Here is a 14,444-nt window from a genome sequence, read left to right as displayed (position 1 = left end):
CTGGTGAGATAAAAATGTATTTGTGCGTAGTTGCTCATGTCTAGAATCATCTCTTCCTGATGGGAAATCTCTTCTGTGAAGTCTGAGTGTGGGTAACCTGGGCTCCTTTGTTTAGCTATTTAGCTTCTATTTGCAGTGCTTCAGTCCTGTATGTCTCTTAGCTGGTTGGGTTTGGGGTTTTTTTTTTTTTCATTTTTTGGGTGTTTTTTTTTTCTCCTATGGTATGTTTACATGACAGAATGGAACAGGAGACTCCAATGATTTCTGGCGGATTGAAGTGGTGGGCAGAAAGTCTGGGAAGCTCATCAAAGTCCTACGCAGTCAGGTCCGGCTAACCCATGTGGCCACAGGGTGTATATTGGGCTCTTCTGGAAAGACTCTGCCAAAATGGTAAATAGCTTGTAATCCGACTCTACCCCTGCAAGGCCTTGAGCTGATATGTTCCTTTGCTCAATGGTACTTTTAAGCTAAGCAATAACCACATTTCTTCCATTTCTTTATCTTTAAAAGAATAAAAAAGTAACTAGCAGGTACTAAAAATATAACCAGAGGGGGAGATCTGGGTTAGGGTTATGCAGTCTGTTACAGTGAAGGTATACAGCTCTGAAAATTAATGTCTGTTACTAAGAAATCCAAGAGTGTCATGTGCGTAGATCTTGTCATCTGATAAGTCCAGGAGGGGATGACAGACATGTTCATCAATGCTTATTTTATCTTTGGGATTCACAAAAATTGCTAGAACCTGGGGCAGTTCGTGCTGTTCCACACCACAATCCTCCAAATTTATTTTTATTGGTATTAGTTTCTTTTGAGATTGGAAGACCTGCCATTTTTGCATGCAGCATCTGAAGCGAGGGCAACGGTAACAAGCTGCTATTAGCAAGGGTCGTGATTTAATATGTCCTTGGATTATATATCTTCATGATTAAAACGAGATATATGCAGAGACATCCAGGCTAACGCCAAGCAAGCAGCTGTATCTGCAGAGATGTACTGTGTGGGATGCTAACATGGATCCTGAAGCAGCACGCGGTGCGTTTCCAAAGCAGCCTGTTACTGCTCGCTGAGGCTTCCCTTCACTGTGTTACGGTAAAAAGGGTTTCTAAGGAATCCTGTGGATGCTGAATCATAGTGAGCGCAGGCAGATTCCTCTGGCGACTGCCTGGTCAGGAATGCAACTGCCATTTAGACTTTACCAGTAAAACTGGGCTCAGGGGTAAATAGTGTGATTGTTTCTGAAAAAAATAAATCACTGCCTCTGTCAACAGTGTTCAAGAAAGGGGATATATATATTTTTTTCCCCTAACACAAACTTACCCTGTGAATGGAAGTTACTGCCACAAAATATTGTTTACGTTAAGACCTGAGGGGGGGAAAATACTTGTTAACTGCAAATAAGGATGGTTAGAGTATATTGGATTTTTGTATTTTTTTAGGAATTTAAAGAGGAGTGATCACTCTCCTTCAGAGAATTAAGTGGTGATTAATTAATGGAATTAATTAATTAGTGGAGTTAAGTCTGCAAAGTGGTGATTGATAGAAAATTCCTTATTAATCTGTCACATTACTGCAGGGTTTGATGCACTTTCTCCCAAAGTGTTTGATGTGACCTGCTAGAAATAGGGTGACAGACTAAATGAACAGTTGGTGGGATCCTCTAAAGTCATTCTTTTGTTTCTGTGATACAGTTACTGTAGGCATGGATTGACTTACTTTAATGATGGTGGTTTTCTTCTGGAGAGACTGTAAGGGTTGACTTGAAGTAGTTTCTAGTTGTCAATATGCATCATCTTCAAAAATCCCACGGCTTATGTGTGGGCCTTATGTAGGTTTTTTAGTTTCGATGCCCAAAGTAGAAAATGTGGTTCAAATATTCGGTAGAATTTTGATGTTGGCTGCTTGACAGATCTGTTTTGATTTCTGCCTGGTGCTTAGAGCATGTAAGAGCGTGTAAGTATGTAGCTGCTGGGGTTGAGTGGTATGGTAGGTGTTATGGGGAAGTATAAAGCTAAATGGGGAAAAAAATCAGACATGAATGGGAATATTGAGTGATCTTTTGTAGCATGGTGACTAACTGTTCTACTGTTCTTCAGGGGTTGGGAACAAGTGGAAGTCACCTGCACACCATACCTGAAGGAGACTCCCAGTTCCCTCTGGAACTTTGAAGACCATATTAACCCTAAGTGTAAGTCATTTATTTCCTTTTCCTTTGACAGTGCATCTTGGCTTGCTGTTAAAGGAAGGGATGAGCTATCAGATGGCAAGAACTGGCATTCAGTGTTTGGAATTTGTGTGTTCTTCCCTACTGAAGCAGGAACTTGCTAATCTTGGGCCAGTTGTTCAGAGATGTGTAGCCTTTTTTTACTTCACGATTTGTACTGTAAGCTGGTGATAATGCTTCAAGTGTAGTGGGAGTATAAATACTTTTTTAAGGATTTTGTGATCTTCATGGGTAACAAAAGTGTGAAGTTTCATAGGCACTGCAGTACAGGCTGTTATTTTTAACATCATTGGTTTAATTGGGAATTACTATCATCAATATGAGTATGTCATATATACTTTAATGGTTTTTTTAAAAACCTAGGATCCACTCTGTTCTGGTGTATTTTTTCCTTCTCTTACTGAGGACATGCTAAATAATGACTTTGCAGCACATCAAGAAATGAATAGAAGTGTGACAGAGAACTAAGTTTGCCAATACTGACAGATGGGCCTTGCAGCCTCATCCAGGAGTTAGATATGTGTCACAGCCTCATTTGGCCTGAATTATTCAATACAATTTTGATCCCATGAATTGCAGATGACTTGGGCTGAGTTCTGAGTTATTAAAAAACCTAGTGTTCTTCATCCTCTCAGGGTAACTGTATGCAAACCAAAGGAGAGGAATCCTGGGCTGTTGACTTGGTAGAATTTCCTCTTCTGTTGTAGTGCTTTTTACATTCCCACGCTCATGGTTCATTTACAGATAAACAGCAGCCTATGAACAATATGTCTCTAATTTTAGCTAGAAATGCAAATCTGTTTATTTCATGGACTTTTATCTATTTCTCTTGCTTCTGGAAGTAAAGGAGGAAATCTAGGAGTACATCAGTTGTGAAATTCACTGAGGGATACTTTTGACTGCAAGCCTCTGTGTTTAGAATAGGAATGAATTGTGTAGGGAGTTAAAAGAGGTGCTAGAACCAGACTTGTTACAGGAGGAGAGAGTTTAGTTTATTATGAAAGAGGCAAATAAAATTAAACCATACAGACTTCTAATCTATTTTTCTCTCTTCTTCTAAAGTGCCCAATATCAGCCTGGATGTTTTGAAGCCCTCTTTTGCAGAAATTCTGCTAGAATCCCACATGGTTATGATCCGGGTAGGATATAATTAATTCTAGATTATAATTTTCTTCTTCCTTTCTCTTGCATCAAAAAGAAATAGCCTTTTCTGAGATATCTGGGTGATGGCTGCAAGCTAGGGCAGAATTTACATGCCCCAGCAACCTACTTGAATTTATAGTCAGAAAAAGGGGTGCTCTTGCAACTAAATCTTCCAAAAGTTTGGAAGCCTTGGGCTTGATGCCTGGCTCTGCTCTTGGTGTGACCTAGCTACAGCCTAATTATGTAATTCCTCCACTGCTGAAATTCATTTTGGTAAAGGAGAGTTGGAAATTTTCCCTACCCTACTGGAAGGTTTTAAAGTTAAATTAATATTTGTGAGGCAGGAGGATATTCCTGTGATCAGGGTCAGGAAAATTAGCTAAACAGACACTTAAGAGAACAATAAATGTTTGGATTGAATTTTTTAATTCATCGAGGTGCTGTGTTTTCTGCTTTCCTCTTCCCCATTCATCGCTGAATATAAAAAAAAAAAGAGCTGGATTTAATATTTTCAAGGTGGACTAATCTTGCGGTCTTTCCCCGTGATAGTTCTTTGTGCTCTTGGCCACAGCCCTTCTGCTTGCAGCTCCTCAATCCTTCATCTGAAGAATAAGATGTTACTATTTTGAGAAGGGAGACTAAGGTTTTATTTGGTACTGTTTGTAAAGCTCTTCTCAGATTTTTAAAAGAAAGAAGGCAGTCAAGCAAATTATTATTAATGCTAAGCATTACCGTGGCAACCAGTGATAATGCTGTCTCAGGTCAGGAAGCACCTGCATGAGTTTCCATGGAAATAATCTTTCTGAGGCTTTTATTTCAGTGTGGAGGAAAACCTCTCGAAGTAGTCTGTTAATGAACAAAGGTCTTGCTTATGCAACATGTATCCTCAGTGACAGAAAAGCTGAAGAGAAATGAGAGAATACTGCCTCTAATGGTACCCAAAGAACATTTCACTTGCACAGTAATATTAAAACATTCATTGTCCTCATTGTGGCCGTCTCCGGAAGATGATGTGTTTATGTAGTCAGAAAACAGCCTTTATTCAGGAAGAGTATTCATCTACATTTGTGTACCTAGACATTTCTGGGCAGGCTTTGCAGCATAACTGCCTGCTCATTTAAATTTTATCTTGACTTATCTGTAGGGAAACAGTGGCCTCAAACCAAAGGAAAATGAAGTTACATCCAAACCTTGGCACTGGCCCATCAACTACCAGGTATATTGATCAATCCACCTTCGTTCCTGTTTTCAAGTGCTTTTGCTGTGCTTCTTGAAGCATAGCAGCTCTTAATTGCATTGAAGATGTTGTCAGCTTTATTTTGTAGCACCTGAGCTACATGGATGGGAATTTTTCTCACCTTTGACACTGTGCAAAATACAAACTGGATTGATGCAAAGCCATTTTACTCCCTTCTGGTCTGTTTCCTCAGGGCCTGCGCTTTTCTGGTGTCAATGAGACTGATTATCGGGTTTACTTGCTGGGAAACCCGGTAAGTTGGAGTGGGAGGTTCCAAGCCAATGTCTTTAGCAAATTTTAGCTTACTCTTGCTTCTGCCAGCGACAATGATTCTTTTTCTTCTCATTCTTTTGGACTGTCTCTCTTGTTGTACTCTTATGCTTGCACGTAGCTTTTCATTTTCTCTCACCTATGTGTTCCTATGTCCAGCCTGAAGTCCCAAATCTTTCTTCTTTTCCTATGTAGGTGATTTGGTGGCTAAATCTGGTCACTATTGGGTTATATCTTCTGATAGCAGTTTCCACTGCAGTGATCCTGAAGAGAGGTGTCCAACTGACATCTGAACTCGAAGGTGAGGTCAGTCTTCCTATCCCTCTTGCACTACAGAATCCTTGTTATAACATCCTGTTTTCCTGATACAGGAAAGCTCATCTTGGGACTCCTGTATTAAAAAAAAATCTTTTTTTATATTATATTAAAACCCTGGAAGTTGAACAAAATACACTCAAGGTAGCTGTATGTACAGCACACTAAACTATATAGTGCTTTGAAAGTGTAGCACGGAACAACGTGACTGTTAACAAAGGCTTCCATACTAGGAATAATTACTCTGATTAATAAGTCTCACTTTTTGCATGACTGACCATTCCTGATGAGTTGCCAGATTTCCTAAGCCAGTAAGACTTGATTGGAAATCCTCAAGTCAGCAAGGGCCCTGAGACACCTGCTTAGCCAAAGAGAATAGCTCTGGACGTGACTCACAGGCAGGAGATGTGATCAGTGGCTCCTCAAAAGTCTTCCCACACCTTTGCTGTAGAGTACAGAGCTGGACTGGGTATAAGCTGGCATCTTAAGCTGATCCAAAGATATGAGTCTCAGTAGGCTTTTGCTGCCTTGTTTTCTTGAAGGAGACAAGGGCTTGGATTAGTCAGTAGCTCATACGCCAGCTCTGCTCTGTGGGTGATCACCCAACCTAGCATGGGAGTTGCTTATGAACTGCCCAAGAGTCAAGATGTTGGCCACAATTGCTATCAGTTACATTGATCACTGTGGCTCAGAAATGACAGACGCCTGTCTGTTGGAAAGACTGTATTTGATCTGGACGTATCAGTAGGAGAAGGTGATAAAACATATGTCAGGGAAACCTTCCTGATGCAGAGATCTACTGGTCCCATGCTTTTTAGCTTGTTCTGCTTTACAGGCTTCGAAGATGTTTTTTCTAGTAGAGATACGTACCCTATGTAGGTTACTGATAATAGGCTTCCTTTTCACAAATGCCTTTTGCAGGCACCTTAAAAGTGTGTGGATGGCAGGACTTTGTGCGCCAAGGGTGGGAAACCGCTGAGCTTAAGTTATCGAGCAATGTCCACAAGGAAAAGAGTGGGAGCTTCATATCTCAAAGAGTTTAATAGTGAACAGGACAGATCTTCAACAAAAATACTGCAAGGAGCTACCTGTATTGGCTCTAAGGGAGACAGACCAGTTGGATCAATGCCCTGCTCTCAAGTTCTGCATGTGCTCTGTACTACTGTAGTATGCATGGTGTTTTGAAATAAGAAATGTTCCCTGATATTTATGAAAAGCAAATGACAAATGCAAGAGATGCAATGATCCTTTATTATGTCTGATGCCAAGGTTGTAGAGCTTTTCACAAACCCTAATAAGTCATACTTAGACCATTCCAGTTTGCATCAGTGGTTGCTTCATTTGTTAGATCTTTTGTGGAAAGTGAATTCTAAAATGTAATGTGAAACTATTCAATTACACAATAAGTTATCGGCTAAGCTGCATGCAGACACCAGAGCTCTCAGTCGCCTCCCAGGCTCTGAAAGCTAAGCAACATTTCTTTCCAGGAAAGGCTGGCAAAGAGACTCAATGGCTTGTAGTCTCGTTGCAGAGAGAATAGAAAACATCAGAAACTGGAATGACATAATTAGCCTGATGAATGTCCTGAGAAACTGCAAGTTTGGTCTTAATATAGAGCATGGCAAACCTCCTGCCAGTCCCTTGAGACTGACACCTTTGCATATCTTTTCTGGTAACTGTTCTCCTGAAAAGTGTTTGTATGTTCATAAAGAACGCAGCTAGGGTGTTGCAGAGGCTTGGAGCAATTTCAGATCAGTGCATGACTTCCTGCAAAGATCATTCCTGTTGAGTTTACTTACTGTGATAAGGTTTGCAAATAGGAACTGTAGTTGACTTTTTCTCTGCTGAAGTCTGTTTATTTGTGTTCCAGAACTGTCCAGAGTTGTGCTACATGGTGGAGGGCAGGTCATGCTGGGCTGGCTCCTTCATTACCTCCCTTTTTTTATGATGGGCCGAGTTCTCTACTTTCACCACTACTTTCCTGCCATGCTTTTTTCCAGCATGTTGACAGGTAAGTACTAGAGTCTGGGAGAAGACAATTCTGTTAAATTGAATGTTTTCAGACTAAACAGTATTTTTTTTTCTTACAGTTTTTCTGCTTGCTTGTGCAATGTGCTTGAAAACATTGACTATTTCAAAATGTTTTTCACAAAGCAGATTGCGGTGCCAAATTGTCTTTTTTTGTTACCACCCTGAAGAGGCAGTCATGTCTAGTGCTTAGGGCATTTAAATTCAGAGACATGATTCCTATTCTCTGCTGTGTCACTGTTCTTACATATGCTTTTATACAAGTTACTTCCCTTTGTTTGCTGTCCCCACTTTTCTGTCATGTCTGTTTATAATTCAGTCTTGGTAGTTTTTCCTGTGATTTTGTACCAGCTGGACCCCAGATCTCTTTTGCGTTTACTCAAATGGAAAGGTAGGAAAAAAGAACCTTCTGCTGATACAAAAAAATCCCAGTAGTTCTGAAGGTTACCAAGGTAAATAACTTTAAAAATTGACAAGGTTTTCTGTTGTTAACAGAGCTTTGTCAACCCAGTCTATGGCTGAACGTAGCAGCTCTGTTCTTTGGCCTCTGCATTGCTCCTGACTTCTACCTCTTCCTTCTCCTAGGAATCACCTGGGACACACTACTAAAGTTCTATGTTGGGTTCTTGTCACCCAGCACTACAGCTAGAAAAGCATATGGAGGGGGGTTCCTGGCACTATTTCTGCTCATCATGTACAGGTGAGTGCTGAAAGCTGAACTTTTCCTGAATGTGCAACAGTCACTGTCTCAATGGAAACCTTAGTGCCTGTTAATTATCCTTAGCCTTTGTCTCTGCCTCTCTTCTCTGCTGAACTTGTCAGACATCATCAAGCCCAATCCTAAACCCTCAAATTTGATTAGATTCAGCATCTGTGTCCCAGTAATGCATTATAAAACATCTTTCCATTGCAGGGAATCCTTCTCTTATCCCAGCACACAGTGTGAAAACTCTGTTCTCCTCCAAACCCCACAGCTCAGTGGTTTCTGATTCTAGTCCCCATGTCAGATTGTGCCACATCCCTCAAATACAGGCAAATTCTTCATTGCTGTAGGTTTTCTCAGCTGGCTTTTCTCCAAAGCTGTTGCTTACTAAGAGAAAATACCGCCTGTGATAACACTGTACTATGTATATATCATGTTCAGCAGAGATTAGAAGGTCCCCAGTGGAGCTTAGAGCAGCCCGAAAACAAAGGTCCCATATGTATGGACTAATCTGCTGCAATGTTCTTGAGACAGAAAACTGTGCAGTCCCTGATGGGTGTTTGGTTTCTTTCTACAGCTTCTACCTCTTCCATCCTCTGTCCTACGGGATGATAGGACCCATGGCCTCTGACCCTGGCAGCCCCATGGCAGGGCTCCGGTGGATGGACTCCTGGGAGTTCTAGAGCCAGCAAAGGGAGCCTGGGAACAGTGGATGAGAAGCATGAGATCTGCTGCATGTCAGGCTGATTCTGGTGCTTTGGAGACATACATGTGACTGTAAAATGCCCTCTCTGGAGAGCTCTAGGTAGAGTAGCCCTGTTGCTTTGGCATTTGTTTGCACTGCCTGCATTGGAGGATGCGGAGGGTGACCATGAGAAGGTCCTCTTAAGAAGACTCATGTCCTGATTCCTTAAGTCATATTTCTGGACAACTGGCTGCTTAAATCTCAATTCTTTTGAGCAATATGTGTCAGTCAAATAGCAGTGGCATTCCAGCAGTCAGACCAGTACAAGTTGGAGGCTGTGTGTAGTTGCGTGTTCACGCGTGCATGTGTGTCTTCCTTCTGGTAATCTAAGCATCGTTGCAGTTTGAGAGCCAGACAGCGTCTGAGACATTAGGACTTCTATCATGATTAATAACCTTTCTTCTGGCAAGGTTTTTGACAGCTTCATGTAAGTATCTCGAGACCTCCATTCTACCCTGTCCTGTCTGTCTGTGTTCTTTTGTTCTGACCCTGAATTTTTAGAATTTGTCTGAAAGGAGTCTGCTTGAAATCTCCTGAGCTGCTGTGCCTTGCCTGTCTCCCAGGCCCTCTGCAGACAGAGGAGACAGAGATTGTTTATCCCTGTATACTGCCTTGCTTTCTGGTCACCTTTAATCATTTATAACAATCACCTAGCAGGCCTGCGCTCACAGCCAGACTGTTCCAGCTCAGTACTTTGTAGCTTCTTTGCAGTTCTGTCTGAAACTGCTAAGGAAATTATGGTGGAAATAGCAGGCAATGTATTTTCTGCCCCCGTATGCTGTGAAGACTGGTTTCTTGGGGGTGTCCTAGACACTGAAATGATATCTTGGGAATTTTACAGACAGCTGTCATTCATGATTTGATCCCAGCTATTCCAGTGTCCGTACATGTGCTTTTAGGGGGAAGGCTTCATCTTAATGAAAGTCACATCTGCAAAACTGGCTGTCAGTGCCATGGTATCTGCGTGCTGTATTCCAGCAAGTTCCCTCTCATAGATGGTTGACCATCAAATTACTGTATTGAAGAAAATGTGAGGCCAGGCAAAAATTCTTTGTCTGCTAAGTGTCAGGAGCCATAGAATGTTGAATCCACCCCTTCCAAGAAAGCGGAATACTATTTATCAGGTTCCTTTCTCCTCTGTTAGGTCTATTTTTGTAAATGTTCCTTTTATTCCATCTCCTACTCTTCATCCAATTTCAATTTCTTGTCACAGTTCAAGGTTGCTACCTTGTAGCATCCGACGTGAATGACACTTAGACCCCAGCTGTGTTCCTGTATGAATAAGTAATATTTGCAAAACTCTTCTGTGTATGTTTCAAGGAACATAAGCCTTTCTTTTCAGAGTTCTTGCTCTGCTTCTCAGCCTTGCATCAAAATTACAGGTACAGGGAGAGCAGCAGGTGAGTGTGTCCATCTTTAAACAGGAATTGTGCATTCATTTCTCTTAACAAACCTTGAATTCTAATGTATTTCCTACAACACAGAAGGGCTGTGTTAGCATAGTTGTTCTGTGGGGGGGACTGAGACTCCAGTCAGACTTGCTTTCATTCCTCTTGAATAGAGATCCATAGCATTGTTCAGTAAGGCATCTGCTTGCTATTGTAATGCTCTGGCTTGGTGTGTCACATCTCTCTGCAGAAGCTGACTCCTATAGACAGTAACTCAGATGATATGGACCTATGCTTTTGATTCTAAAGCTTTTGAGTTAATCACCTGCTGGTAACACATGGTGGGAAGTCATTGCGCTAATTAGCTACTGGGTTTGATGATGCTTTTCCACTTGCTATTGCAGGAAGTGCTCCCACCTGCATGAGCCAGGGGTTCACAGAGGTGATATATAGGCAAGAAGGATGAGGGAGAAGGCTGCAAACTTCTTCAGATCCTGCTTGATTTGACAGCAGCTGCAAATTGTTAATGGTTGGTAACACGGCTGACAGACAGTGCACTGCTGCCTTTGTAGCAATGTGATTCAGCATCTTCTACTTTTGATGAAATTATCAGCTTAATACCTTGCTATCCTGAATGGGAGCTTTCCCTAAGGTAGTCCCAAATTGCCATAGGGAGGATTTGCCAGAAGAGCTGATAAAAGCTGTGATTTAAAGTGTAGGGGTTTTCCCAGCATGTAGAATCACACACTTGCCCTTAACACTAACAACAAAGAAAACTAAGAAACTTGTGGGTGTTTTGGAATTACAGTTTCTAACACTCTTTATTCACCAATTAAATCTGTGGGAAAGCAAAGATCAACTCATTAACCTTAGTTACTTCAGTTATTATGAAGGGGTCAGCTTTGTAGGAGCTGCCTGAGGAAGATGAGCCAGTGTGTTCCTTGGCGGGGTCCCTCTATCCTTTATTGCTAATAACCTTTTGGGTGGGGATTGGCGGCTGAGTTTGGGGATTGGTCAGCTGAAGGTGGCAAATGTCATGCTGCCATCGCACCTTCCTGTGCACAAGCCCAGCTTCTGTTCCAGTACAGACAAAGGTTTATTCTTCTTTAGGACTGCCATTTCAGAGATCCTGTGAGAGCACTTGATTGGCACCGAGACTAATCTATTTCTTAGGCCTTGTGTGCTGGTAAGGAGATGGAGGCACACAGTGAAAAAAATCTAGCTATTCCACAAGAGGGAGCAACCTTCAGCATAATTTTATTTTTTTTTTTTTTTTTAAATCTGGAGTTAAAAGTATTAAAAGGGCTATGTTTGAATACTAGAGGGCAGACATTTCCTCCGCACCCTTCCAAGGGTTGGGTTTTTGAGTAAGTGTAAATTGATGTTGCTCAGTTTTCTTTCAGGGGGGAAAATACTGAAGAATTATTTTAGTTAGAATTTGACCTTCAATATTTGCTTCTCAAAACAAAACCTATCAGGCCATAGCTAGAACATAATAGTAACTAGTATTTTGTGAGGTCAATAAAATACAATGATTGAGATTCCCTTACTGACTGACTTAAAATGTCTGAGTGGTGCAGACATGAGGCAATGGGTGCAGGGCACTCTTTGCTTCCTGAATGGAATTTGGGTACTTCAGTTTTCCCATTTGTGCTTGTGGAATGAGTTCAGGTTCATTTTGAGGAGTGCTTATTAGTCCTCTTCCCCAGTCATGTGGAAAATAGCTAATTGTGCTTTTTGAGGCCAGAAGACCTTCTCTGGAGCAGCTGCTCTCTTTGAACTTTGCTTGACAGGGGTCCTTTTATCACTGGCAAAGTATTTCATCAAACTGTATCTGTGGATTCAAATCATAAAAAGCTGCAGGCTGCCACGTTCCCTGCTTCAAATTCTTTTTTATGTGTGAACTCTATTTTTACCTCTTCAGTCTTTGGAAGATAGATAAAAAGCCTCTAGGCTCATCTAGCTTCATCCTAGACAATCCATCCATCTTAAAAGGTTTCTGTTAAGAGTCACTTCAGGACACCGAAGTACACACACCTATTCCAGCAGCAGGCTCTGGCTTATTTCCAGGAACTGGACTACTCATGCTATGAGATGCAGATGTGACTGGGAGGGGGATTTGAATGGAGATTCCTGTGCCAAAGTTGCCCTTGGTCCAGTTGGAGGGCTTTTGTGTCATGCACTGCTTACCAGCATCATTCACAGCCCTGTGGGCAGGAGAGCCACCACCAGTCTCTCATCTGCAGAGAGTTTTCTTTTTGCATCTTGATTGGAAGGGCTTATTGATGCACAAAGGGCATTGACAGGATCTACCTTTTTCTGTCTACTTACTTCCTTCCGCTTCTTCAAGTATGCCCAAAGTACAGGACATGCCTTTGCTTCTCCTCCAGTTTTTAGGCTATGCATCTGTTTCTTATGGTGCCTGAACAAGGGGTAGAACAGGACACCTCATAGTGTTGTGAGTGGATGAATACCTGTCACATGCACTGAGAGCAAAACCAGAACTTTGTTATGGAAAGGTAAACAAATGTGTTATTTGACAGTTCCCTCCTGTATCCCTCTGAGAATTGTTTTCAAGGGACTTGAGAGTGAACCAGCTGTCAACATGGAAATACAGGCATTTACCTAAAATTCTCTGTTGCCGTGCTTAGCAGCCTGCCTTCCAGAGGCCGTGCCTGTGTGACTTACCCTCTGGGTTGGCACTCTGCACACAAGTACCCTTATAACACTGTTTCCTCCTCTCAGGATCCTGCTGGCAATGTGAAAATCTTCTTAGTGGTGCCCTGTGCCTCTGCCAGCTGGGCAATGTAGGTAAGATTATTTTTCCCCTTTACAGCATGTGACCCCACACATTGGCAAGTGTGTGTCATGAAAGCAAAAATGTGTGGACTGTTACAAGGCTCTTTCCTGCTGTGAAAGGAAGGCTGAGGATAAGAACACCACCTCCATAGCACACGTGCTGTATTTGGAGGGCTGCGGGCTGCCAGCAGTCAGGACTGAAAATGGTCTCTGTCTTCTTTAAAGTACTAAGACCTTGGGTGTGTGGTTGGTTGTGAGTTGCTTTACTTTTTGAACTCCCTTATGCTCTTTGCTTGAATGTCAAGGGCTATGATTGTCACAAATAATATCTAAGGTAGGGGACATACTAGCACAGAAACCACTCCTACTGAATTTGTAATTGGTCCTAAAACTTTGCCAAGTGAGTTTATTGTGTTTTACAAGAGGTGCTGTTTAGAGCCATCCTTGGAGAACTTGCCCCTGACTGAGCAAGAGTTTGGAGCATCAGTGAGAGGGGTTTTTTGTAATTCTGTCCTATATTCTGCACCTTTCTTACTAAGGCTGCGTGTGTGTGTGTGCGTGCGCGTGCGTGCATATGTCCATGAACTGAATGTCTTCTAACTAAGGAGTAATTACTGCACCATACAGCGTGGATGGGAGAATGTGCCCTTGAGCTATAAATGTATTTTGTACAGGAGATAATGGAAAATGAGGTAGAATTTGGAATTTAATTTTTTAATAAATACCTCTGCTTTCAAGCATTCTCTTTGTGTCTAGATCTTGGGGTGGCTTTTTTTCTCCTTTCCTCTCTCACTCACATGCACACTTGAAGAAGCAACATGAACTTTAAACTGACCCATTAGAGAGTTTGATCTACGACAATGGTGATCTACATCAGCTTTTAGCACCCAAATGTTGCTGGACTGCAATTCCAGGTGGTCAGGTTTTACTGCAGTCCAAGTGATGTGCTGATAAGCATAGCGGGAAGTGAAACTGGTACATTTGGATGAGAATAAAGTACTATCTGTTGAAGCAGGTTTATTTCGCCATGTTAAAGATGTGTTAAATTGTAAATATGTGTAATATGTCAGGTTTAATGGATATATACATCAAGCTTCTGGTAGGTTGCCTATGAACACTTCGTTTGACAGATCTCGAGCACTTTATTCAGGAAGCCAACATTTTTCTGTAAGTCATTCTTCTGTTGAGTGTGTAGTGTCCGTAACATCAGACTGATGCACAATTTTGTACAAATGAGGCCCTTGCTATGAACTAAATGCAAGAGTCTGTAATAAAACTGGAATGCTCTAAATCAGAATCTGGCTCTAAGCCAGGCTGTAGTGACAGGGTAGCATATACTTTTGACAAAGGGTTGCTGTCCTTGGGTTGGAACTAGATGGGGGAAAACAAAATACAGCTGCCTTGTTTGGGGCTACACATTGATGCCCAGATCAGAGCCAGCCAGTCCATTTAAGACATGTTCCAAGGGCTGCTACAGTAAAGCCAGGACAGCTAGAAACTGGACTATGGCCTGCGCAGGGTGATCCAATAGGTTAGTACGTGGTTACTGAAAAGCCTATTGACATCTTGTATTCCTTAAGAAAGTGCAAGTTGGT

At 41.8% G+C, this 14,444-nt stretch overlaps 1 protein-coding gene across 3 annotated transcripts in view; it reads left to right on the top strand.

Moving 5' to 3' along the window:
• The window catches only part of POMT2 (protein O-mannosyltransferase 2), a 31,701-nt gene extending 18,103 nt beyond the window's left edge, over positions 1-13,598 (top strand). For all 3 annotated transcript variants that reach the window (XM_068399377.1, XM_068399378.1, XM_068399379.1), the window contains 9 exons: positions 239-390; positions 2,094-2,185; positions 3,284-3,360; positions 4,509-4,580; positions 4,795-4,854; positions 5,067-5,172; positions 7,057-7,197; positions 7,800-7,914; positions 8,495-13,598. In XM_068399377.1, the coding sequence (XP_068255478.1) occupies positions 239-390; positions 2,094-2,185; positions 3,284-3,360; positions 4,509-4,580; positions 4,795-4,854; positions 5,067-5,172; positions 7,057-7,197; positions 7,800-7,914; positions 8,495-8,600 (921 nt within the window). In that variant the 3' untranslated portion in view covers positions 8,601-13,598. The remainder of the gene's footprint in view (positions 1-238; positions 391-2,093; positions 2,186-3,283; positions 3,361-4,508; positions 4,581-4,794; positions 4,855-5,066; positions 5,173-7,056; positions 7,198-7,799; positions 7,915-8,494) is intronic.
• The last annotated feature ends 846 nt before the right edge of the window (positions 13,599-14,444 follow it).

The sequence above is a fragment of the Nyctibius grandis genome, chromosome 4 (assembly GCF_013368605.1).
Source record: "Nyctibius grandis isolate bNycGra1 chromosome 4, bNycGra1.pri, whole genome shotgun sequence".
Classification (NCBI taxonomy): domain Eukaryota; kingdom Metazoa; phylum Chordata; class Aves; order Nyctibiiformes; family Nyctibiidae; genus Nyctibius; species Nyctibius grandis.
Note: the sequence above shows the minus strand (reverse complement) of the source record. Positions and strands in the feature narration are given on the sequence as shown.